Genomic DNA, 23,923 nt, shown 5'->3' with positions numbered 1-23,923 from the left:
GGCAGCGAACGCAATGCACCGAGCCAAACCAAACCTGCTCATGATGCTCAGAAAATGGGTGCTTGTGCTCGTGCTCAGCCGCCGCCGCCCGCCGGCCGACTGGCTGGCAGTTGCATTTGGCATGCCCTGGATGGATGCGTACAGACAACAACGATTAAAATTGGGCACGGCCGACTGACTTATTTATTGTTTTGGAAGTTACACCAATTAAAATTGCCATGGATGCGCGTCAATAACTAACGTCAGTTGGTAATGATCTAAATAATTGTTGGCTCCGGATTGGATCATTTTGTTTTGAGGCGAAAACAAATCAACTTGATCAGGAGATGAGGGGCTCCCTGGTCCCTGCTGTTTTTTTTTGAAGGGTGGTCCCTGCTGTTGCTGGCTTGCTGCTCCGTTGCAATGCAAGCTAACTTCTCAAAAAAAAAAAAAAGAAGAAGGAGCTGATATTGCACAGAAGCTATAAGAGAGGCAGGATGAAGTCAGAGTCAGGCATTGCCACGTCGGTTCCATGCAATTCCCAGTGCTAGGATCAAGTCATCAAACTAAGTAGATTAGCAAGACGCCTCATAATTGTTCGACTGAGATTCTCAGGAAACGATTTTTGGACGGAGAGTACGGGCACGCTAGCCTACACGTTGACTTTTAGGTTGTTTGATTTTAGGAGCTAAGTTTTAGATTGTGTGTCTATGTCATATCAAAGAGAATTTTAATATTTAGTAATATTAAATAAAATCTGATTACAAAATTAACTGGAACTAAACGACGAGACAAATCTAATAAAATATATTTTAATACATAATTAGCGAATGATTATTGTAACATCATTGTAGCAATGTAGCATCACTATAGCAAATTATGAATTAATTAGACTTATTAGATTCGTCTCATAAATTAGCACCCATCTGCTAAAAAAATTTTGTAAACAAATTTTATTTGGTACTTCTAAATAGTAAAAAAAAATATGTGACAGGAGCTTAAAAAAATTCCTCAACCAAACAGAACAAGGTGTCATAAAAAAACAGAGGAACAAGGCAAAATCACTAGCAGCATAAATCTTGCCGACGAACACGAGTGGAAAAGTCAGCAATATTATATAGATATCTGTTCACACTTTGGACAGACACCCAGTTCGGTGCAACTTCTAGGACGGCACGATGCTGTGGAGCTCCCGGTCCTCGCCGAGCGCGGCCTCCCTCACGGCCCGGAGGACGTCGGTGAGCGACATGACCCCGCGCAGCAGCCCGTCGCCGTCCACCGCCCACAGCCGGTGCACGTGCCTCGTGACCGCCGCCTCGATCGCCTCGCAGAGGGTGCTCTCCAGGGAGCACGTCACCAGCGGGTGCTCGTCGCTCTGTTCTTCGTCGGTGGCGACGGCAGCAGCCGCCGGGGCGTCGGCGTCGGCGGCGACCGGGACGCCGGTGCCAGTGGCGTCGGCGCCGTGGACGACGGGCTTGTTGCTCGCCCGGTACTCGGCCACCTTCCTCTTGAACTCCGTCACGCTGATCCCCAGCCACGGCTGCAGCCGCGCCACCGGGCAGTCGCGCAGGTCCGTCGCCGAGAACGTCTCGACCGCCTTCTTCCCCACCCCCTGCGAGACAAGCAGCAGGAGAAATAAGCAAGAGATGTCGTCGCCGCCGGCGCCGATGTGTTCATCGGAGCTGGATCGGACACACACGTCCTGCAGGGTCTCCTCGCCGACGGCGGCGGCGTCCACGACGGGCACGGCGGTGAGCGACGCCGCGCGCATCGCCTTGACGGCGTCGATCACCCTGGCGCCGCTCGCGACCGCGAACACGGCCTCGCTCACGGCGCCGAGCTCACGCACGGTGCGCGACAGCACGCCCCGGAGCTCCGCGCCGTGAGCCCGGAGGAACCTCACCACGTCCATCTGGGTCACCATCCGGTAACCCGGCGCGGACTCCACGAGCTCCACCGCTACCACGTTGTCCGCCGAGCTCTCCAGCGGCACCAGCGCCCGGTGCACCCCCTTGCTGAACGTCTCCATGCAGTCCAGCACGCTGACGCAACAAAAAAATTCTAACAATTGTTGCAATCCAATCCAAGAAGAAATGAGTAGTTCTTGTTCCAATCCAATACAAGATAAAAATTAAATCCAATACAAGATGGAAGCACCTGGTGTTGGGATGGAGCGTCCAGAGGGTGAGGCCCTCGAGGGAGTGGCCGATGACGGAGGACACGGGGACGGCCATCCGGCGGCCGAGGTCGACGGCCTCGTCGTCGGCGTCGGCCTCGTCGCCGGCCTCGGCGATGTGGGCGAGGATGTCGAGCATGTTGACCATGCCGATGTAGTGCTTGCGGACGGCGCCGGTGGCCGGGTCGGACTCGAGGATCATGGACCCGCCGGCGCCGATCCAGTGGCCCGGCGGCGCGGCCACGGCGACCGCGGAGACGCGCGCCGCGAGGAGCGCGTTGGCCGTGTGCGCCAGAGTCGCGGTGTAGGGGACCTCCACCAGCCGCCGCTTGGCGCGCGCCAGGTCCACCACCTTGCGCTCCCGGAGCACGCCGCAGAGCCCCGCGCTCGCCTTCTTGTTGCTCTCGTTGCCGCCGCCGCCGCCGGCGACGTCGACGCCGCCCTTGTCGCCGTGCAGCGCCTCCTGCTGCCGCTGATCGTCGGCGGGTGCTCTCAGCTGCGCCATTGCCTCCGACCACTCTAGCTAGTAGCTGATGCTCTCGTCTCCTTCCTATACGCGAGATTAGCGAGCCCGGCTCTTTCGAGAACCCAGTAGCCAATCCAGTTCTAAATAACTTTGGGGGTGCTTCGAGGGGCAGGAGGACGTGTCGAGCACAGAGGCTGCATGGCCATGCCGAGCTGCCGCGTGGAAAGAAACGTCATGCCTGAAAACTCTGGTAAAGTTCACCGATGAGTTCTCTAGTAGTCCACGTCATGCCTGAAAAACTCTGGTAAAGTAGATCTGTTTCGCAAATCCGAAGAGAGTTTTCAGAGAATTTCACTGATATTTATCTTTTCACCGACCTGTCCAAGTTCTTGGAACATTTTCAGCAAGATCGACCTATGTGAGACTACAGATTAGGCCACAAAAAACATACAGAAATTGCAAGTGCTGAGCTGATGAGAGTGCTCCGCTCAAAGCTTGGCCAGTGAATTGTGAGTACTGGGCCAGATAAGGTGAAGGGCTCCAGAAGGTGTTTGGTTCAGGAACTCAGGGCTCAGTAGTCAGGCCCTACACATGCAGGGCGTGAGCGGGTTCTCCCAGAGATCGTAGCTGGGGAAGGTGGGCTCGGGGAGGCCCGTGCGCGTGCGGTGCGAGACGACCACGTCCTCGGCGAAGGAGGCCCAGCCCATGTCGGGGTCGCCCAGGGACTTGGACATGAGGCCCTTGTCCGGCTTCACCGACTTGAGGCGGTGCCCTGCGTAGCGGCGCGCCCCGATGATGAGCTTGGCGAAGTTGCCGCCGTGCGTCATCACGAACACGTCCGACCGCAGGCACACCAGGAAGTCCAGCGCCGCCAGGCTCGTCACGTGCCGCCGGAACGGCGCCATCTCCTCCGCGCTCGCCAGCTCCTCCTTCGTCACCTGCAACCATGAGCAATGCCAATGCAGGTCACCATCACCGATCAATGGATGATGGTCTCGGCTCGGTGGAATAGAATGGCCATCTTGTTTGTTGTTTCATGGCTTCAAGGAAACAGAAAGTTTATGCAATGCTCTTGCCGTCCTTTTATTTGAGTACGGCGGTAAATTGTGTTTTCAACCGAGATGTGGATTTGAGCTTACCAAGTTGGGGAACATGTTCCTGAGGGGAGCCATCCGGTTCTTGCCGCCATACACTTGCCCTGACGCAACGTATATCTGTGTTCCACTCGTGTATCCCAGTGCACGGAGGATCACAGCAATCTCACCGGGCTCAAGTGGGCAGCGCCCTTCTTTTCTCTTCTGAAGCGCCAGCGGCCATAGATGGGATCCATTCTGCACGCAAAGTTGCAAGCACAAAACAAAAGGAATTTGTTAAAATGGTACGAGGTGTGTCGGTGTGTGGTTGATGATTTCATATCCTCAAGGTTTTAGAGAAAAACTCGATGCTATAGATTTCTCAGGGTTTGTCTGACCTTGTAGCGCCTTGGCCATTCTTTCTGTCTGTAAGCAGCCATCATATCCTTCTCCTCCCGTGTGCCAGCAAAGTCACAGAACGAAAGGCCCACCATCCCTTTCTCAAACCTCAGATGAAGAGCCCTTCAAAAGAAGTGTATTTGTTTGTGAAACAAACGCAAGCTGCCAAACTTCAGCTAGCTTGGATTGTTGGATAGAAGGTAGTTAGCTATATCTTACATGTATGGATTTACACTGCCAGTTCTGTTCCTCATCCTTGCCGCAAGCTTATCAGCCATCTCTTCAATATGAGGTAGGAACTTTAGAGCATGGTAGTTGACTCTACATCTTAGCCGGTTAATCTCCATTGGAACATTATCGTACCTGAAATTTGAAGCTTTACATTAGGTTCATATTCTTCCAATATGATAAATTGTGGAGCTACCCATCTGACATCATGGTATAACAAAACTGAATGAATGATTTAATTACAAAAATAATTGCATTCAAATGTTTACCTACCCCAACCTGTCGACAAATGGCTTAATGGACATTATCTTTTTCTCTTTAATCCTTGGAAGTACATTATCAATATAGAATTGGGCAGATGCATATTTTGGAATGTTCTTCACAGTTCGCCTGTTATAGACACATAATTCAATAAATATTATGAAACAAAACAGAAGGGGGGGGGGAGCAGTAGAGTAAGATATGAAGAGAATAAAGTTGGTTGGTCTCAAACATTCATTATACAAATTTACAGTATTAGAAGAAAATATGCACAGCCGCATTTAAAATAGATGAAAAATATACAGAGTCATGCCAACAGTGGTTGCATATATCAAAAATCAATTTCTGAGTTAAGGTAATTAAGACAATGAGCAAGCCAAAAGGTAGCACCTACTTTATGCTGGTGAAAAGCTCATCTTTTTCTGTGAACCAGTCTGGGATGTCTCGGACAATGCGTACATCATCCTTCAAATAGTTTATAAAATGTTCGACATCAAAGATATCTTCAAATTTCCTGTAGAAAAGGCAAATGTTCCCAACAATGTAGGCAATATGTCAGAAAGCAAAACACAACATATGTAAAGGGCTCTAAGGAAATCACGAATATGTGTCATATCTCATAGCAACTACTTCACTGTACAGTGCCAATATGGAACCAAGGAAACATCAGACCTACTGTTACATCATATTGCAAACTTCCATGCTTGCAAATTTCACCAGTACAAGAACTACTTCAAATGTGTCAAAGTTGATTGGGCCTTGGATCCCTAGTCTCTATAATCTGTATACTATACTATTTCATTTACATCACAGATCAAGAGTTTCCTTAGCTGATTTATCAACTATATATATCCATATAACAATGGCTGCAAAAATTTTCAGGTCATAAATACATTTTGGCACGTTTGGTAGATCTTTTACTAATCAACTACGCATATAATTTTTCCGATAATCACAGCTTCACTAATACAGCCCACGATCAGGATGTTCTTGTGACAGATAGTACCATAATCATAGGAGAAGCATGATAAATTAGGCAGTCAAATTTAGAAGCACATACTTTCAATATTAAGTAACAAAATGGCAAATTCATATGTTACACAGATAACCACTCCACATAATTTTCCCTAGAAAATGGCTACTGAACACGAACACTTGGACATCTGACGACTAAAAGAAGTAATTTTCAAGTTTCAATAACCCTAACAAGATTGCAGCTATGGTGAAAGAACGGAAGTTCATTTTTAGTGTTGTAATAGAATGCTATGTTCAGTTTCTAGAAGATAAAAGTTTTAGAGATTCATGGACCAGATTTTATACGATACAACAATCACCTGAATAAAAGCAGTGAAGTACACCTCGACGAACTTAGAACAGCAAACGGAACTTACGTTTGGTCTTTCCATATCTGATCCTGCTTCAAAACTGGCAAAATAAGTGTCGCACTCATTATCTTAGCAATAGCAACAGCATTACATATCTGCAGAAGCCAAAAACACCAAGTATAGGTAATTAACTGAGGGTCACTGATGCTGCTTGAACTTTTTGATAGGAGTAGCTGAAACTCTGTGCATTTTAGAAAACTAATAAACACTGCTCAAGAAAGAGGCACAATCTGCTTAAGAAGGATTCTAATATGAATTAAACAACAGGATTTTTCTAAACAAGATTTCCTAGGTCACCGCTAACACAAGCAATCAAAAGGAGTTACGAGGTTATATTGAAGCATGTTCTTAAAATTACCATATAACAAAGCTTGAGGACATCAATAGGTATCAGACAAATTCAGATTAGACTACAAAAGATACTGCAACATCAAAACAAATATTCAGAACCAACACGAACAGCTACTAGGGGGAGTCTGAGGAGAACATAAGTGCATACATACAGCTATGCGTTGCTGATTTAGTCCTCCTTCGGCATGAATAAAAATATACCCAGAGGTTTCTTTCTCAGACGGGACATCTGCATGGTATATACATGATATCATCACCCATCAGGACCCAATCATGAAGGGAAACAAATATTAGATGATGCTTGAAGGCACATTTTTTATACAAATGATGAGGTCTTTATGTCTCACAAGTCTGGCATCTAACATGGAACTACGGACAAAAAATTGGTGTGTTCTCTAGAATTTTTGGAAAATCAGGTTTTAGCAGGCCTATCAGATTGCTTGCCACATCACAGTACACTAGTCAACCAAGAGGTCAAAATTTGTACAATCAAGGTCACTGAGTGATTGGGTGCAGTATAAAGCAAGGATGCAATATATGCGACATTGTTGTCTCTTCAAGCAACATGAATGGTGGACTTGCCTGAGGGCTCATCACTGCGTCGCTCTGCACAGGGCTTCCAAGATGTAGTGGCTGCACGTGGATTCTCCCATAGCGAGAGGGGTTCCTTCGTCTGCACCCAAAGCATAAATTCTTCAGACAAAATGTTCCTGACGCACGCACGAGTCCCAAAACTTCCGCAGCAATTAGCCAATTAAGCACACTTCACCTCAGGGCAATGAAGCGTGATCCCCTCCTTGTGGCACAAGTAAGGCGTGTTCTAGGACCAGACGGGAAACAACAACAACAACAACAGAATGTCAGAGGCAAGTCGGAATCCTGACGAAACTGAATGGCATTGTGAAGATACGGTGGGGGGGCAGGAGCTCACGAGGCGGGACCAAAGCAAGGGTGCGCAGAAGATCCCAGCGGCGAGGAGGAGGGCGAGCAGGATCCGGTAGGAGGACGAGGCGGCGGGGGACCTGAGGTCCTCGAGGGCGAGGAGGGAGCGGAACGGGGACGTCAGCAGGTGGACGCGCTTGTGGTGTTGGTGCGGGAGGAGAGGGGACGAGCGGTGGGCGTCCTTGCCGTCGTCGCCGTCGCCGTCGCCGCCCCCGCCGCGGCTGCCGCGGGCGGAGGGGGAGGCGAGGAACGGGGACGACGCGGCGGAGGCGTCGGAGTCGCGCTTGGCGGGGGAGTTGGACGCGCGCGCCGCCGTCGAGTGCCGCAGCTCCGCCATGGCCGCCGCCGCCGGCCGGCCGCGGCGCGCGGGAGTGGGAGTGTGCCCTTGCTTTCCTGTTCCCTGACGACGTGACGCTTCGCGAGTACCGCGACCGTGGCGAGCGGTGGCGGACCAGCGCCGGCGGCAGGCTGTCAGTGAGTGAGCGGCACACGGTGTTGGGGGAGAAGATGGCGAGATGGGCCGAGAAAGGCCTGCTTTTATTTTGGGCTTAATGCTACTGAAAACCTCCGGGTTTTTGCCTGATGTTTGTTCATGTTCTCAACCAGCCGTTGCAAGCAATCAAAAAAAAAACTGTGATTGCGATATTTCTCAAAAAAAAAACTGTGATTGCGAATTATTTTTTGTTGTTTTAAATTTTATTAAACATAAATATTCTTATATAGTACATATTTTTTTTTTGCGTGCTTACATTTGATTATACTAACTGCGAGCAATTTATTTTTCTAAATGGAGATGGGGCAAAAGATTAGGCGCACTATATATATTGCTTAAGGGGGCATACTGCACACTCAAAAAGAAGTTGGAGTTGTGGGACAAGCTTAACTCATATATTAGGTGCAAACCATTTTTTTTGTTGCAAACTTCTACTCTAAACTATAGGATGGACATCCAAGGGTGCGCAGGGGGATTTGCAAAAATATGATTAAAGGCAGGCGCTAAGTGTAAAATTATCCAATCCTCCATGTTGATTATATTTGTAAGTGTGATCAGAAGTTTGCACGAATAGGCTGTCTAATACCGAGTTAACATATCTACTCCATATTTAAAAAAAACTCGTAGCATAAAATAGCGGTTAACATTACAATAGGTACAATCAAAATGTTTTCATGCACATAGATTTGATTTAATTTCCTAAGTTTTACCGGGATGGTGCTCATAAGGCGTCAAAGCATTTTATCAAGCAATGGAAGACGGGCGGCAGTTTCTGTTCTTGTGCGTCTTTCTCAACATAAAAACCGCCACACACTGGAAGTATCTAGAGTAGGGATGTCAATGGGCCCCGATCCCCGATTCCCCGCGGGGAATTCCTCCATCAGGGGATGGGGATGGGGGAGTTTCTCCCCCCACGGGGATGTAAACGGGAAAATTCCCCCCTGACGGGTAAACGGGGATGGGGACGGGGAGGCATTCCCCATCCCCGTTCCCCGCGGGGACCTGTTAAAATTGTATGTGATAATGTTTTGTGTAATAGTTAATAATACAAATAAATAATTACCTTATCAAGTGACCACCCATTGTACAAATATGTTCATTTCGATGTATATATAATGATTTATTACTTCTAAGAGCATCTCCAAGAGACTCTTTATATCTTCTCTAATTTATAGAAATAGAGATTTTGATGAAAAATTAGCCTCCAACAGGCTCTTCAAATGAATATCCAAAGATAGATATCCTCTATTCCAGATTCCATGTTATTCAAAGATGGAGAGTACATATGGCTCTCTAGACTACAAATAAGATATAGAAGAGCTGTTGGAAAAGACAAAGATATGAAAAATGATTTTCACTCAAATGACTCTCCAAATGATAATTTAGAGTGTAGATTTTGGAAAAGCTCTTGGAGATGCTCTAACAATATGTATAAGTGACAATATTTTATAATAAATAACAAAAGATATACATATTAATTACAATTTAAACGGGGACGGGGATCCCCGACGGGGATTATTCCCCGCGGGGAATGGGGATGGGGAAGAAATATTCCCCGCAAGCGTTCGTGGGGATCCCCGCGGGGGATTTTTTCCTTCGCGGGGATGGGGATGGGGAGCTATTCCCCGACGGGGAATTCCCCATTGCCATCTCTAATCTGGAGGCATGGCACAGCAGCTGCAGCCGTCGCCAGCCAGCAGCGAACTGCCCCCCACCCGGCGGCGAAAGCAAAGGAGAGGCGGCGAGCGGGATCGAGGGCGCCGCCGATGGACCCGCCCGACGTCGAGATGGAGGCCGCGCCTGAGCCTCCGGTTCCGGCTCCGGCGCCGGCGGCGGCTGGGGAGGGGTGGAGCATGCTGTCCCGCGCCCGCGCGCTGCTCCAGGAGGGCAAGCCGTCCCTCGCGCTGCAGGCGGTGAGACCTCACCCCCTCTCCCCGTTCCGCCCCTCATTTCGACTTCTCGAGTACTGCGTGTGGCGTTCGTTCCCACCGTCCCCGGGGCGAGGGAATGGGGAATTCTCTGGGTTCGCGTCTCGTATGCTACCCATCGGATCGGAGGGCGAGCGATCGCTCGGTTAGCTGATCGGATTCGCGGTGGGCTTCCCTCGGTTCGATCTCTGTTAGGGTCGTTCTCGCCATGGCGTCATCCGGCCTGAGGTTTTGCGCGGAGGGAGCAAAGGGGGTTTAGGTGCGATCCGTTCTAGGCCTCAGGGTTTGGGATTTGTTAGGTGTGATTCGTTCTAGAGGATTCTGGTTAGGTGCTTCGGGTGCCTTGATGCTTTTGCAGCTATCCCTTTCCTTTGCTGTCTACCTGTTTTAAGCAAAAAGGAGCATTCCTCTGGTTCTCAAGAAGAGGAAGAAGGGAAAGAGTGGATTTACACGCACACCTTAAACGCTCCTTTGCCATTTCATATTTAGCTCTTGTAATTGATGCTTATCGAAATATTTCGTCCAAATAGGCTTCTCCAAATATGTTGTTCCAGAATCTGTACATCCAGTGTGCTGATTGCTTATGGTCTTCATAGACAAAACTCTCCTCACCGTTTCAAAGTTTTGTTCACAAATGAGTTTTCTGGACAACAGTGAGTAAACACTGAATATGTTCTGGACAAACACATGGAGTGTAGTGAAAAGCTATTGAGGTGATCCTTGCCATTTTATCAGATTCCTTTGCTATACTGTTGATTCTGATGATTTGATGACACCAGCTGATTAGGCTGCATGATTGAATGCTTAGCTCTGTTGGTATTGTATGCATTGATAGTTAGGGTCAACGGTCTGTTTCCAATACAATCTCCATGTCCACTATAGAGTTTGTTTCCCTATTCTGTTTCCAATCTGGAGAGTGAATTGTCAGGAACAATGTGGTGACTATAATCAGTAATCCGACTATCAAGGGGTGTCATATTCTCGCACCACCATAAAATTTTAAGTTGCCTTACCTTCTCTTGCAGCACCGTAAAATTTTATGTTTATGAAGGTTCCTATGAATTATTGTAGTTAATTCTATCCATAGAATATCCAACTATGCACGTTGTGTTTACCCTATGAATTACTGTAGTTAATTCTATCCATATACTATGCATACTCTGTATTTACTTTCCGGACTTTTGAGAATATGACACCTCTTGAAAAGTAGGATGAGACATTCACTCCCGTATCTCACCGAAGTATGATCTCATGTTCAGCATTTCTGAAACTTGATTTAGGGGAGTGGCATGCCACCAAAATCCACTTTTCCTTTTCCCTCTGTCAATATGGAAATTGATTATTTTCCTTTTTGAAAGTATTGTGGAATTTTAACGATTCTTCTGAGCTTTCCGTATGGTGTGCATTTTATCTGGAGAAGTAGTTAAACTATTAATGTTGTTTATGATGGAGAGTTTAAGACTGATTTGTCTGTGTATTCCCAAAGTCGGAATATGCAATTTCAGCTCAAGCAGCCAAGTTGTATTGAGCTTGAGGAACATGGCTTGCTTCTGTCATGTTAATTTTTCAAGTTCAGTTAATGCTATGTATCTGTTGACCAAATTATTACCATGTCATGAGACCATTTTGTTTTAGATATAATGCTTAGATGCACTTGAGTTTGAGCTAAACTCAATGTTAGCTTTAATGCACGTATATTATTTGCAAAACTGGTGGCGCCCTACTCATATGGGCAGAGTACACTCGATAATGTTTATTTCCCAGTCCATGTCAACCATTTACGATTTGGCCTGTTTAAAATGACCATCAAGACCTCGTATAGCTGGGAATGAGTAAAACTAGAAGATATAGGTGGAAAAAAATTGAACAGGAAGAAAGTCACACCGGATAAGTTAGTGTTTGGTACCCTGATAAAACTATTCAAGTCTAAGGTGCTAATTTGAATATTGGACTAACTAAATCTCACTACATATGTATTATCATTCAGTGGTGTTGGGAACTTGGAATTTCTGTATCTTGTTTGCATTGGATATCTATGGCATCCTACCTGATGCATCACATGGGTCAAATGAAAATGCTCAACCTTTGTGAGGATCTTCCTAATTGTGACACTGCAGTGTGTCATTAGTGCTTCGTGCCTGCACCCTAGCTATGTATGTATTAAGCGGAACTGATTTTCAGAACAGTTTGGCGATATAAGATTATACCCCTAGTCGTCACCTGTGAGATCAAATGATTGCGGTGATATATTTATATCCCATAATAACTTTGTAGGTCTCATTCTGGTAACGAATCAAACACTGGCAATTTGGCATGTGCACTCTGCTTGTATTTGAATGCATAATTTCTATTTTGATTTTATGGAAGATGTTTGTTTCGATATTCTTATATATTCCAATAAGCCTTATTGATATGGTTGCTTTTCATGATGATGATTATGATAGGTCACGTGGTACTTAATTTGGCTTTTCAAATCTTACCTTGTCTAATTAAGGCTCATTTATCTTCTTTCATGAAGGCTCATTTCTATGTGTTATTGATTCTGAACTTATGGAATTATGCAGGTTCTCCTAGCCATAAGATCACAAGGTGGTGAGCAAGCTCTCCTCCAGACTATGAACCGTGCGCGGGAACTCTACGCACAGAGGTTGCAGGCCACTCCTAGTGTTGATGAGCTCGCCTCTTTGCTTGCCCAATGTGCCATTGCAGAGGCACAGTCAACAAATGCTAACCCACCACAAGGACCTGGGTCAGACCCTGTCGATATGCTGAATTCTGATGAGACCTGCATTCTTTCTGTGAGCGGAAGGAAGCAGATCATCCTGGATGCGTTTGCCGATGGAAGCAGCTTCATTTGCCTGAAATGTGGTGGGCTCTATAGCACATCTCGCAAGGATGAGCACTTGGCCTACTGGTGCGTTACTGCATGATCCTGCTGACATCTTGCTGTGGTACATGTTTGGTCACACCTGGGCACCTGGTGATGATCATGATACCCGTGAGATTTTGTAAAAACTTGGTTCTCTTCCGATTATCGCTTCTTTACTGCAGGGATGCCAGAGATGCATCTTCTGTTCGTCGAAGCTAATACATTGCCAACGCCAAACGGCAAACATTATGAACTATAAGTTTCCATCTCAATCCCCTGTATTGTATTTGTGCTTTTTCTGCGGATGGAAATTGGAAGTTGTTGAGATGTTTGGCTTGGTCATCAAATTCCAATAGTTGAATGTGGCAAAACAATTTTCTTGTGGTTGGCTTGGACACCGCAGAAGTTAAACCGTGAGTATCAGTTGTATTTATGAGAAATATGCAAAGGAGATGGAGCGTTGCCATCCCTACCTGCTACTCCTATAAAATTCGTTTTCACTTTATGTTTTACCATCTCTTGAGCAACTAATCTATTGTTTGGATGACCAACCCATGCTCATATGATATTGTTACCGACCTGAACAACTTTATGTTGCATCTTCGAATTACCTCCTGTAGATATAAAATTGTTCTGGTCCTTCCGGACAGCACAAGGGTTGGGCAATGCGTGTCTCATGCCCAGTTTTGCCAAGGCTTTACTTGAAGGCAACGGAGAGATACAGACTGACAGCCACCTCCTATCTGCAAGACTTTAGCTCCAGGCACGCCCGTGGCTTACATTCCAAGTGTTCGCTGATTGCATCTTGCGATCAGCCAGAGTAATTTTCAGCCTCTTTTTCATCAACATTTTCTTCTCACCAAACCTTATTTGGCTGCTTTTGTTTCATGTGTCTGGTGATGGCCAGAAAGCTGCTGGTTGTCCTCCTAAACCAGGTGTCATCTTCTGTAGCTTTTGGAGCAGTTAACGATGCTCTTCTATCGTCATGTAATGGCAGATCTGGCATTGTGTGTTTCGCACCCAAAACCACAGGTCCTTATTTCAAATCAAAAGGAGGATAAAAACCATCGTTCCTGTTCGGGGAATATTAATGTTCAAATCATTCCCATTTTAATGGGCCTGTTTGGTACTCATAAATTTCAACGGTAGGAACTTTGAAATATTTTCATTTAACTTAACAGATTTTCAGGCAAAAAAAAAGAACTATGCGTCCAATGCGGTCTCTCTGCAAATTTTCGTTTTCTAAAAGTGGTTAAAACAAGACATCGTGTAGTCTATTTTATGAGAAAGATTTGGTGTCAAAATCAAAGAGTGCCATCAAAACCTACCCAAATTTGAGCCATTCTGAAGCAAAGCATGTAGGTTGCAACCCTCAAGCAATTTTTAACCGAGCTTGCCTTCCTGCCAAACATGCCAACTACTAATCCAACATACGCTTATTTAACTTTGCTTAATTCAGCTCGCTTTGGCCTGCTGTCTGCCCCAACCCCAATCCCATCCCAACCTCCATTCCTTTCTTCCTCGCCAACTCTGATATCTCACCTGAAAATGTCAGTGTGAGCGAACGTTCCATCTGCACACCACCCTCATCTACTAAACCTTATTAGCATTCACTCCAGACACAGCGCGAGCACACAGAGCCAGAGGAGGAGGAGGAGATGAAATCAATGGCCGGGCCGAGGCTGCTCGTCGTGCACACGTCGTCGAACAAGGCGGCGCCGGCGTCGCCCATGCCGTTTCTTGGCTGGTCCCGGTTCCTGTGGCTGGTAGTCTTCCTGGCCCTGCTCACCTGCGTGTCCCTCCTCACCGTGTTCTCCACGGCGCGCGCCTCGGCCGCGGCGGCGTACCAGGCGACGCTGTTCACGGTCACCGCCGCCGCGGCTTCGGGCGGCGGCGGCGCCGCTGCAGCAGAGGCTGGCCTGCCGCGGTACGTGTTCGACGCGCTGGTGCAGTACGCGGCGGCGGCGGGGAACTCGTCGGGGTGCATGCCGGAGCCGGACGTGCGCGCGATCGCGTCGGTGCTGCGGCGGCGCGCGCCGTGCAACCTGCTGGTGTTCGGGCTGGGCGCGGAGACGCCGCTGTGGCGGGCGCTGAACCACGGCGGGCGCACGGTGTTCTTGGACGAGAACCCCTACTACGTGGCGCACCTGGAGGGCAAGCACCCGGGGCTGGAGGCCTACGACGTGGCCTACGCCACGGCGGTGCGCGAGCTCCCCGACCTCCTCGACGCCGCGCGCGCCGCCGAGTGCCGCCCCGTCCAGAACCTGCTCTTCTCCGAGTGCCGCCTCGCCATCAACGACCTCCCCAACCAGCTCTACGACGTCGCCTGGGACGTCATCCTCGTCGACGGCCCGCGCGGGTACGCCCCAGCTAGCGTGCGTCGCCGTCCATGGTTTCTTGGGTCGATTAATTAACGAAGCAAAGCTGATTGATTATGATGTGAAGGTTCGCGGAGGGGTCTCCGGGGAGGATGTCGGCGATCTACTCGGCGGCGGTGATGGCGCGGACCAAGGGCGCGGAGACGGAGGTGCTGGTGCACGACTACGAGCGGGAGGTGGAGCGCGCGTGCGGGCGGGAGTTCCTGTGCGAGGAGAACCTGGTGACGGGGACCACCACACCGTCGCTCGGCCACTTCCTCGTCCGCGGCGGCGCCGCCGCCAACCGGGAGGCCTTCTGCGGCCCGCCCGCCAAGAAATCCAACTAAGCTAGCCACTTCGTTCTCCTCTTAATTCCCGTTTAGTCTCGCGCTCCATTTTTGCGATGCATGATGATGCGTGAAGAAATGTTAATGCATGTGACGACCTGTAAAGGAATCGAGCTCCGACCAATCTTCCTCGATCCTCGTCCAAGCAATCGCTGATGTACTCAGGGAGAAGGGAATGTTATGGATCGGACTGACACAATTGAATCAGGGGAGCAAGAAGTTGAGCAAGAGCCATGACTGATGGAGCGTCTGTAGATCAGTGGTTCCTTTCCTTGTACGAACAAATCGAGCTCTCACTACATGTACCTGTGGTCCAACGATTTTCTCCCCTCCAATAAACAAACGGTGGTGCCTGACATCACAAACATTTCCCAAGAGATGGTATGTACAAATGAGATAATTATTTTCTTGACCCTAAAAAAGGTTGTGCTTAGTTTCTCGGCCTTTTTTCTCTTGAACTTCGATATTTGGCCCCAAAATGAGTTTTGTTTAGTTTTTTTTACCCTTTTCGTCACATGCAATTAGATCTACAGTCTAATTATATTCAAATGCATCACTGCAGTTATGTCTACAGTCTAATATATTCAATTTTATTCAAACACATCAGTTTCGGTTTATAGCAAAAAAAAAACTAACAACATAAAGAAAATTTTCACGAAATTTTGGTATTTTTTCCCACTAGTAAAATAATTTCTAGACATTTATAAATCTATTTTCAGTTTTTAAATCATAGAAAATCACAGGAACATGGTAAAACAGTGAAAAATTCACCGGAGTCGTATCTAAGCATGCTGGATCCAGCAAAAATCGCCAACATGCCATTTGAGCTAGATATTATTATTAATAGATAACTGCAGATGACAGAAGAGTCAAGAAAATTAAATGAAACTCGTTTGGGGGCCAAATAGCCAAGTTCAAGAGAACAGGGGCCAAAAACTAAGCACAACTTTTTTTAGGTTCAAGAAAATAATTCTCTGTATACAAATTTCTCCTACTGAAAGCTGACGCGTGTTAGTGAGAATAAACTTCACAACTCGATGTCTTACAGCTACCACACCAGTTGCAAGAAAGCCCCTTTGGTTGGGCCATTTTTCAAAGGTAGAAAATATCGTTTACCTTTGCCTAGATCTTCAAAGCACCATTGAAACAATATTATGACTTCTTTTGGGCACAATATAGTATACTATATTAAAGTTCTCTAGTGAATTTCAACTCAAGTGAATTTTAAAACGATAAAAGGGACAAAATTTAAGGGATATAAACTTCATTTTATTATTATCAATGCAGAAGGCTAGAAATTTGTTGAGAACTCCAAGCAGCATTTTATTCTACACACCAACAAAAGGTTCAATTTTTTTTGTGGCTAATTGGAATTTATTTTGAATGTCGAGAACGTAGCATTTCTTTGCAAATATCACCTATTGAATGGCGTTTTCACCCTTTGTTTTGGCGACTGGGTTTTATTCTTTAAATTTCCACAGACGGTGAGTAATTTTGTAACATCGATAAATACAAAAAATACATACTTTTTTTTAAAAAAAAATCACGCCACAGGAGGCTAGTATTTGGGCTTTAAAGTGGCTTCGGCAGCCCATCTTTTAGATTTCGGCCCGTAAATACACCTCCACTGCTACACGGTCCCCGAGACAGACGGCGCCTTGGTCTGCCGCCGCCGTGAGGCGAAACTCGCTCACCCACCAATTCGCCGGCGCCCGCTCCGCTCCCCTCCGCCGCCTCGACCACCAAGGCGACGACACGATGCTGCGGATCTTCCGCTTCCTCCCCTCCGCCTCCAGGTGAGCCGCGACCCGAAACCCTAACCCTTCCTCTCCCCCACCCCCCGCTTCCTGGAGCAGCTCCTCGCCGCCGCCGCCGCCGTGCCATTCGTGTATCCGTCTGCGCTATTTGGGGGGGGGGGCGTGATGCTTGGTGTTCTCGGCTCCAGTGATCGTTCTGGCTGCTGTTGTAGCTAGAGTGACCGGGGTTTTAGGGGTAGGGTTTATGTACATGTGCGTTTCCTGTTGTCCTCGCTCCCACTAATGATGTATTGTTCTAATAGATGGAGTTTTCGCTGTGGAAAGAGGGATTTCCTCCCTCCCCCTGCTAAGCCTAAGCCGCACTTTCCTTCATGACATTGGGCAGTGATGGATAGCGGCTCATTACTTATTTGCACCTTTCAAGTACTAGCTAGTGGGGAACTGGGGATATGGTTTATAATTGTACTGTTACTTAACATAGACATTGATATTATTTGGTTTTCTGAATGTGATTGTCCTGAGTTCTGAGATATCTTGTCTCCTGTGTAAATCAGTTTGCCTGAAGTGCGCCTAATCCATTGGATGAAGGGACCTTGTCAGAGAAATCATTAAGGTCAAACTTAAAACTGCTAAGAACATATTGAGGGTTGAACTTAATGTTGTTGTCTGATTATGAGAACAAAACTCTTGCTGCAAATTAGCTGTTTGTATGTGGATGATCGTTTCTATTATTCTTCTGCTTTTCATATGTTCGTGTAGTTCCCATTTTTATATATCAAGTATCAACATATGTGGGTTGGTGGTTAACATTATGTGAAGTTCTTGAGTAAAAAAATATCACTGAATCCTAATGCCATATTCAAGCCATTCCTTTTTCTGCTGTATGTTTGTGCAACCTTTTTTCATGCTTGACTTAATTCAACATTTGAGCCTACTGTTGTCTTCAATATATTGGTAGATGTAAAGCTAAGTTACTATTGTAAGTTATTAAAACTTATTTTCCTTTCGTAGGAGAGGTTTTGATCTAAAAGAACCTCTTTGGAGTGGTTCGTTGACATTCATACAAGCTGTCTCAACTTCAGCAGGAAATCTTGATGGTGAAACCTTTGTCACTATACTTGTTATAAATCAGCCTTCTGCGCGCTGAGTGCTAGTATCGATATTGCTTGCATGATAAGATGACTTCTTAATCCCTTTGCGCAGAGAACCTGTCTGGTAAAAAGTTTGCAAGCTATACTGTGTTCAAGGGAAAGGCTGCACTTTCTATTCATCCTATACTGCCAAGTTTCAGCAAAATGGAAGTATGTTTCCTTTCACTTGTTTGTTTTTTTGGGCATACATTGCCCTTCATCCACTACATAATTTCTCTGTTTTATTAGTCTGGAGGATCTCGGATGAACAGAAATGGATCAGTAATGTTGACCTTCTTTCCTGCTGTTGGACAAAGGAAGTATGACTATACAAAGAAACAGGTAAGATTATTTTTCTTTGTTAGTTTTTGTGAAGTTAGTATTTCCTGTTGAAGAAGTATATGCCAATCACATGTGCCTTAATTTTATGATCATGGAACATCTATTATGTAGCTTTTTGCTCTGTCACCTACTGAAGTTGGAAGCTTGATAAGTCTTGGGCCTGCTGAATCCTGTGAGTTTTTCCATGATCCATCCATGAAATCAAGGTTTGTAATAGTATTGCGTGATCAGACAGATAACCTGTGGTTTTATATTAGCATTCTAACACCAACATTTTTGTGTATCAAGTCATGAAGGACAGGTGAAAAAATCGCTGTCGATTACTCCCCTTGGCAGTGACAGTGGATACTTCGTTAATATAAGTAAGTGACTCTTATATTGCATTTTTCAACTGCCCATTTCTGTGATGTTAGATTACCTGATATCGCCATATATATGAGCATAACCTAAAAGCTTTAACCACAAGGAACTATGTTTGAGAAGCTTGGGAAAGAAATTGAGGCATTACCCATTTATCAATTTGTGGGGTTCGCTTGCCACTGTTGAAGCAGAGCTTCCTGAAATGAAAAGGACATGCTTCCTGCTATACTAGCATTTTGACAGAATTTCCTGCTATGGCTAGTTACCACTTACCATTACATTATGACATCAATGTCCTTTTATTTCCTCTATAGTCTATACCCTTGCGTATATGGTTAAAACTTTCTTTCTATACTTATCGGTTCTAATTGGAAACGTGTGACAATTTTCTTTGCAGCCGTTCTGAACAACATGCAGAAGACTACTGATCGTCTTTCAGTCCCTATCACAAAAGCTGAGTTTGCGGTGATGCGCACAGCACTGAGTGTAAGTTGCAATCTATCAAAGTTATATGAAACATTAAAAAGTTTTTTTATGCCACTGTCCAATTAAGCTAGGCCATGCCAATAGATGCCTAAGAATCAATAGATTTTGGTGTCACGTTTCTTTCAAAGCTCTTAATTAAAGAAAGGACTTGCCGGTTTACATGGATCCATTTTCAGGCATATACTAAAAGCAGTAGTGTTAGTGTGTTCAGGGCCATGATTAGTAGTGCCATGAACGCATGAAGCCCATGATTAGTTTACGCATGAAGCCCATGATTAGTTTATGTGTTCAGGCATATTCATTTTCTAAGCTCTTAACTTTGGTGCACAAGTCAGAACGCTCTTGAAACTAGCACACATGCCACTGTTATTTATTGATTGTGTTGCCTCTTCATTTATTGTATAAATTGCATAGGATTATTCACACTTTTTACTGCCCTTACTTTGTATTCATGCAGTTTGCGTTGCCACACATCATGGGCTGGGATCAGGTGCTGACGCACCATCCAGCTCCCCCAGCTAGCAGCAAGCCCAGGGTGGAGCGTCCACACCCGGATTCTGAATGGGAAAGGTGAACCTCCTTTTAGCAGCTAATATGGAGGATTTTGGGCATCACTAGAGAATTGCTGCTGCAAAGTTTGGAACATTGGTGTGTGATGACTGTATCTCCTTCCTGATCGATTCAGAACACTGTGTTAGATTTCTGGAACTTTAGATTGACGACCAGATGAAGCACAATGGACCATTGTGTTTGTTCAGTCCATGTGTAACTTCACCATGCCTACTAAGTGCATGTTTCTAGTCGAGTGAGCTGGTAGCACTTGCCGGTTCCTGTGAATGATGTCTCTACTAGGTGTACGTCAATCGAGCACGATGCAATCTGTGATTTAGAAACCAGAACAGATTATCCCACTTGCATTTGGACACGGAGCGGTAAGGCAAAATGCGTGAGCCCAGTCTGCCACGCATAAAGAATTTAGAGAAACACCAACAGAGTTGACCCTACACAAGGAATGAAAAGTTCAATAAGGCTTGTGGGGCTTCAGCTTGCACGACAGCATTGGAATTTCACAGCGTACGCGATCATTTACAGAACAGGGTACGATACATACACAAGCAGCCAACTACACGTAAAGGTTACACCGATAGTCTAGGGCCATATTCCTCTTACCAAACACTATACAAATGGGGACACGGGCATATTCCTCTTATCATGCACTATACATATGGGTACACTGACAGTCTAGGCTACACACAATACTGTAGCGACAGAACACGTTCAGGTATAAACTGAACGGCAAGAATACATGCAATTGGCAGTCTAGAGCCAAATAGACGTAGACAAACGGAATCATTAAGAACCCAGTAAGCTGGTACAGAAATTTGTAATCCAGCAGAAGGTGATGATGCCACAGAAGTCTACAATCCAGCAGAGACCAATCCGTGCAGTGTAATGATCCCACACATGACGTTGTTGTCGTCGACGACAGGCAAGAACTGCACAGGTGAAGGACGTGATTCCATCTTCTCCATGGCTTCGACTGCCATTGCATCGGCAGTGATTGTCCTTGGATTCCTGTAAGATAAAGCTGGACAGTTATACTAGTCTCTAGCCTCTGAAGAAGACTAGGAACAAATTCCACTAATTCAACAGAACACAGGACATCACAAATACAAGGAGGTCAGCATTATCTACACTAAGTAATTGGATATTGTAACCACCATATTTATTTTCCTTCTTTGATAGTGTTCTTAGCATAATGTTCTGAGTCTAATTTACTAGCATAATGTATTGAATTTATAGGGATCTCAGCTATTTCATAATTGTTCGCAATACTTTTTTTGCAACATTTTATCATGCCGCTTAAATTATGCCAACCATCAATGTTAAATTATGCCAACCATCAATGTTATGCCCCAGTATTATGTTTCCATAGTATTGCACCTGTAAAGGTAATTCATGTGAATTAAATGGTTTAACAAAACAACAAAATATCAGAAATAGGACTAAACAATAGGCCAAAAAAGATAAGCTGACAAGAAAACAAGCAGTTCAGTTTACAGCAAACTAAAGGGGCGGTGCCAGGTTAATCCCAGATGCACTAGAACGATTTCAGTGCGATATAACTACCACCACATACTTACAAGAAATAATTCACAAAGAACTAATAACAATAGCAAGGTAATATTGGCAAACCTGTTGCACATCTCTCCAACTGTGAGATTGAAAATAGCTGGGCCGCTTGCCTTCAATGTACGCCGGAGATCACCATCAGTGAAGGTGCCAATCAAATGATGCTCTTCATCAACCACAAGCAGACACCCACAACCTTTACTGGTGAGCTCTGTGAGTTGGTCCATTATCATATCTCCCTCCTTGCACAGAGGAAGTTCATTCTGTTTCTTCATAACATCTTTAACCTGCAGGGTGTTTGGGTAAGAACATAGTATAAAAGATACGCCTCACCCAAATAAATAGCAAATTACAGAATGCTGGATCAATAATAAGGCCCACAGAAATCAAATAGTAGTAGTTTTGAAGAAAGAAAATATACCCTTGTTTTCGCATTCAGTAACTATATTCCAATTTACACATTAACAAGAGTACAAGACTTTCATTCAAATATGTCATGTCATGAACACACCCCGCCTTATTCATAACTCAGAGCTACAAAATTTGTTAAAAAAACTGTCACTATTAAACAATCAACAATGCATGCATGGCGAGACCCTCTTTTGTTATTTTCTTGCGACAATGAAAAGGACAGGATTTAAATGGTGTGTGCATAAGATCACCCCATACGAAAATGGTGACGGGCAACGATAGAAAGAAACAAAATGTCGGTTGCATAATGACAAACCTATCCAATCATAAGAGCATTTCACAGGGCAATCTACAGAACCAATCGCACCGACCCGCCTTAACCTACAGAATGTTTGCATATGAACATATAGTTTAAAGCACACACCACACTCATAGTTACTCATAACTCAGGGCTGCGAAATTTGTTAAAAACTGTCACTATTAGACATTCGACAATGCACGCAAATGCTGAGGCCCTTTGTTGCTGTTTTTCTAGCAACATTGAAAAAGACAGGAAAAAATGGCATGTGCATAAGACGGCCCCATATGAAAAAGATGGTGACAGGCAACGATAGACAGAAACAAAATGTCGGTGGATAGTGACAGAACTATCAAATCATAAATAGCATTTCACAGGGAAATAGACAGAACCAATCCCACCGACACGAAATAGTAAATGAATCTCCATTTTTTACAAGGAACAATTAAGGAATCTTAGTAGTAACAGGCATTTGAGATCTGATGTTTCCCATGGGGGTGGCAGCACAAGATCGTTGCAGGTGCTTTCTGAACAAAGTAATGCGCGGGTAACCTGTTTTAGTTTGTGCCAGAAGCAGTTACCTTGAAGATGAGGGTCTTGCCAATCTTGCCGGCGGGGTGGTTGCAGGCGTACTGGTCCCTGGAGAGTCGGCGCGCCTCCATGATGGCGGCGACGACGGTGTCCCCGAACACCATCTGGATGGCGGTGGAGGTGACGGGCGCGAGGCCGAAGGGGCAGACCTCCCCCTGCAGCGGCAGGTGCACATTGAGGTCGCAGGCGGCGGCGAGCGGGCAGTCGGCCCCCGACGCCGCCGAGGTGAGCGAGATGAGGTAGGCGCCCTTGGCGCGCGCGCAGGGCGCGAGCGCGAGCAGCTCGTCGGAGGCGCCGGACTTGGAGAGCAGCACGAGGACGTCCCCCGGGAAGAGCGCGCCGATGTCGCCGTGGAGCGCGTCGACGGGGGCCAGGAATCCTGCCCGCGCGAAGCCCAGCGACGCCAGCGTCTGCGCGATCTTCCTTGCCACGATGCCGGACTTGCCGACGCCCGTGAAGAAGACGGCCCCGGGCGCGTCGAGCAGCGCCTGCGCGAACGCCGCCGCCTGCGACATGTCGAGGCGATCGAAGAAGTGGTCCAGGTGCCGGCGCTGCGCGGAGAAGAGCGGCGCCAGGTCCGACGCCGACACCGTGGCGCGCCCCTGCGGGGCGCATTCCGGCGAGGCGTTAACCGGGAGGGAGCCCATGGGCGGCGGCGGGGGAGCGCCCGCGCGCGCGCTGGGTGTTCGAGAAAATGCCCGCGGCGAGCGGGGTGGGTTCGTTCCTTGGGATCGGGGGAAACGGGTGCGGCGAGCGGGGTGGGTTCGTTCCTTGGGATCAGGGGAAACGGGTGCGAGCGAGCGAGCAATTGAAACTGGTGTGAATGTGGCAAGCAAGATCGAGCCCTATTTATTTAGGGGGGGAATGAAAAAAAACAGCGTACACATGCTTAACCGATTTAACCTGTTTTTATTATTTTTGAGCTATCAATACATGTTTAATCAAATTAGATACTTGTTGGAGTAAAATTTCTGTCGGTACACTCAGACAGGAGTACTTTCTCCTACAAGACAAGGACGAAGTCAGACAGGAGTACTCTCTACTACAAGACAAGGACGAAGTCGCTCAAGAGCGGCAACCACGGACCACGGGTCCGGACCCCCGCGGACAGGTCCCGAACCTCCGCGGGCCGGACCTGGGCCTCTACAAGTGGAAGCCGGA

At 46.5% G+C, this 23,923-nt stretch overlaps 6 protein-coding genes across 8 annotated transcripts; 3 read left to right on the top strand and 3 right to left on the bottom strand.

Moving 5' to 3' along the window:
- Positions 1 to 963: 963 nt before the first annotated feature.
- On the bottom strand, positions 964 to 2,889 carry LOC120657121 (SNF1-related protein kinase regulatory subunit gamma-like PV42a). Of its 2 annotated transcripts, XM_039935484.1 has the most exons (3): positions 2,137 to 2,889; positions 1,679 to 2,021; positions 964 to 1,591 (listed from the first exon to the last, which is right to left on the bottom strand). In XM_039935484.1, exons 1-3 carry the CDS (start codon positions 2,658 to 2,660, stop codon positions 1,145 to 1,147), a joined length of 1,314 nt encoding a protein of 437 aa, XP_039791418.1. In that variant the 5' UTR covers positions 2,661 to 2,889; the 3' UTR covers positions 964 to 1,144. The 2 variants fall into 2 exon arrangements, with proteins under 2 accessions (XP_039791418.1, XP_039791347.1); XM_039935413.1 differs by having other exon boundaries at positions 964 to 2,021.
- A 70-nt stretch (positions 2,890 to 2,959) lies between these two features.
- On the bottom strand, positions 2,960 to 7,764 carry LOC120657049 (protein PECTIC ARABINOGALACTAN SYNTHESIS-RELATED-like). Its single transcript, XM_039935327.1, has 11 exons — positions 7,250 to 7,764; positions 7,088 to 7,138; positions 6,901 to 6,991; positions 6,471 to 6,547; positions 5,974 to 6,062; positions 4,977 to 5,096; positions 4,595 to 4,711; positions 4,313 to 4,456; positions 4,093 to 4,216; positions 3,761 to 3,952; positions 2,960 to 3,559 (listed from the first exon to the last, which is right to left on the bottom strand). Exons 1-11 carry the CDS (start codon positions 7,595 to 7,597, stop codon positions 3,200 to 3,202), a joined length of 1,713 nt encoding a protein of 570 aa, XP_039791261.1. The 5' UTR covers positions 7,598 to 7,764; the 3' UTR covers positions 2,960 to 3,199.
- A 1,491-nt stretch (positions 7,765 to 9,255) lies between these two features.
- On the top strand, positions 9,256 to 12,983 carry LOC120656952. Its single transcript, XM_039935228.1, has 2 exons — positions 9,256 to 9,666; positions 12,246 to 12,983. Exons 1-2 carry the CDS (start codon positions 9,358 to 9,360, stop codon positions 12,609 to 12,611), a joined length of 675 nt encoding a protein of 224 aa, XP_039791162.1. The 5' UTR covers positions 9,256 to 9,357; the 3' UTR covers positions 12,612 to 12,983.
- Positions 12,984 to 13,962: 979 nt separating this feature from the next.
- LOC120656729 (protein IRREGULAR XYLEM 15-like) lies at positions 13,963 to 15,697 on the top strand. Its single transcript, XM_039934946.1, has 2 exons — positions 13,963 to 14,909; positions 14,996 to 15,697. Exons 1-2 carry the CDS (start codon positions 14,209 to 14,211, stop codon positions 15,252 to 15,254), a joined length of 960 nt encoding a protein of 319 aa, XP_039790880.1. The 5' UTR covers positions 13,963 to 14,208; the 3' UTR covers positions 15,255 to 15,697.
- Positions 15,075 to 20,173, top strand: LOC120656827 (single-stranded DNA-binding protein WHY2, mitochondrial-like). Of its 2 annotated transcripts, XM_039935045.1 has the most exons (9): positions 15,075 to 15,635; positions 16,303 to 16,352; positions 18,023 to 18,108; positions 18,215 to 18,312; positions 18,391 to 18,483; positions 18,595 to 18,689; positions 18,772 to 18,845; positions 19,241 to 19,329; positions 19,787 to 20,173. In XM_039935045.1, exons 1-9 carry the CDS (start codon positions 15,555 to 15,557, stop codon positions 19,901 to 19,903), a joined length of 783 nt encoding a protein of 260 aa, XP_039790979.1. In that variant the 5' UTR covers positions 15,075 to 15,554; the 3' UTR covers positions 19,904 to 20,173. The 2 variants fall into 2 exon arrangements, with proteins under 2 accessions (XP_039790979.1, XP_039791055.1); XM_039935121.1 differs by lacking the exon at positions 15,075 to 15,635 and having other exon boundaries at positions 15,853 to 17,050; positions 19,787 to 20,166.
- A 176-nt stretch (positions 20,174 to 20,349) lies between these two features.
- LOC120656645 (probable arabinose 5-phosphate isomerase) lies at positions 20,350 to 23,579 on the bottom strand. The gene is made up of 3 exons (XM_039934843.1): positions 22,753 to 23,579; positions 21,526 to 21,749; positions 20,350 to 20,904 (listed from the first exon to the last, which is right to left on the bottom strand). Exons 1-3 carry the CDS (start codon positions 23,407 to 23,409, stop codon positions 20,748 to 20,750), a joined length of 1,038 nt encoding a protein of 345 aa, XP_039790777.1. The 5' UTR covers positions 23,410 to 23,579; the 3' UTR covers positions 20,350 to 20,747.
- Positions 23,580 to 23,923: the final 344 nt, after the last annotated feature.

The sequence above is a fragment of the Panicum virgatum genome, chromosome 1K (genome assembly GCF_016808335.1).
Source record: "Panicum virgatum strain AP13 chromosome 1K, P.virgatum_v5, whole genome shotgun sequence".
In the NCBI taxonomy this organism is placed as follows: domain Eukaryota; kingdom Viridiplantae; phylum Streptophyta; class Magnoliopsida; order Poales; family Poaceae; genus Panicum; species Panicum virgatum.
This window is presented reverse-complemented; position numbering and strand designations above follow the sequence as displayed.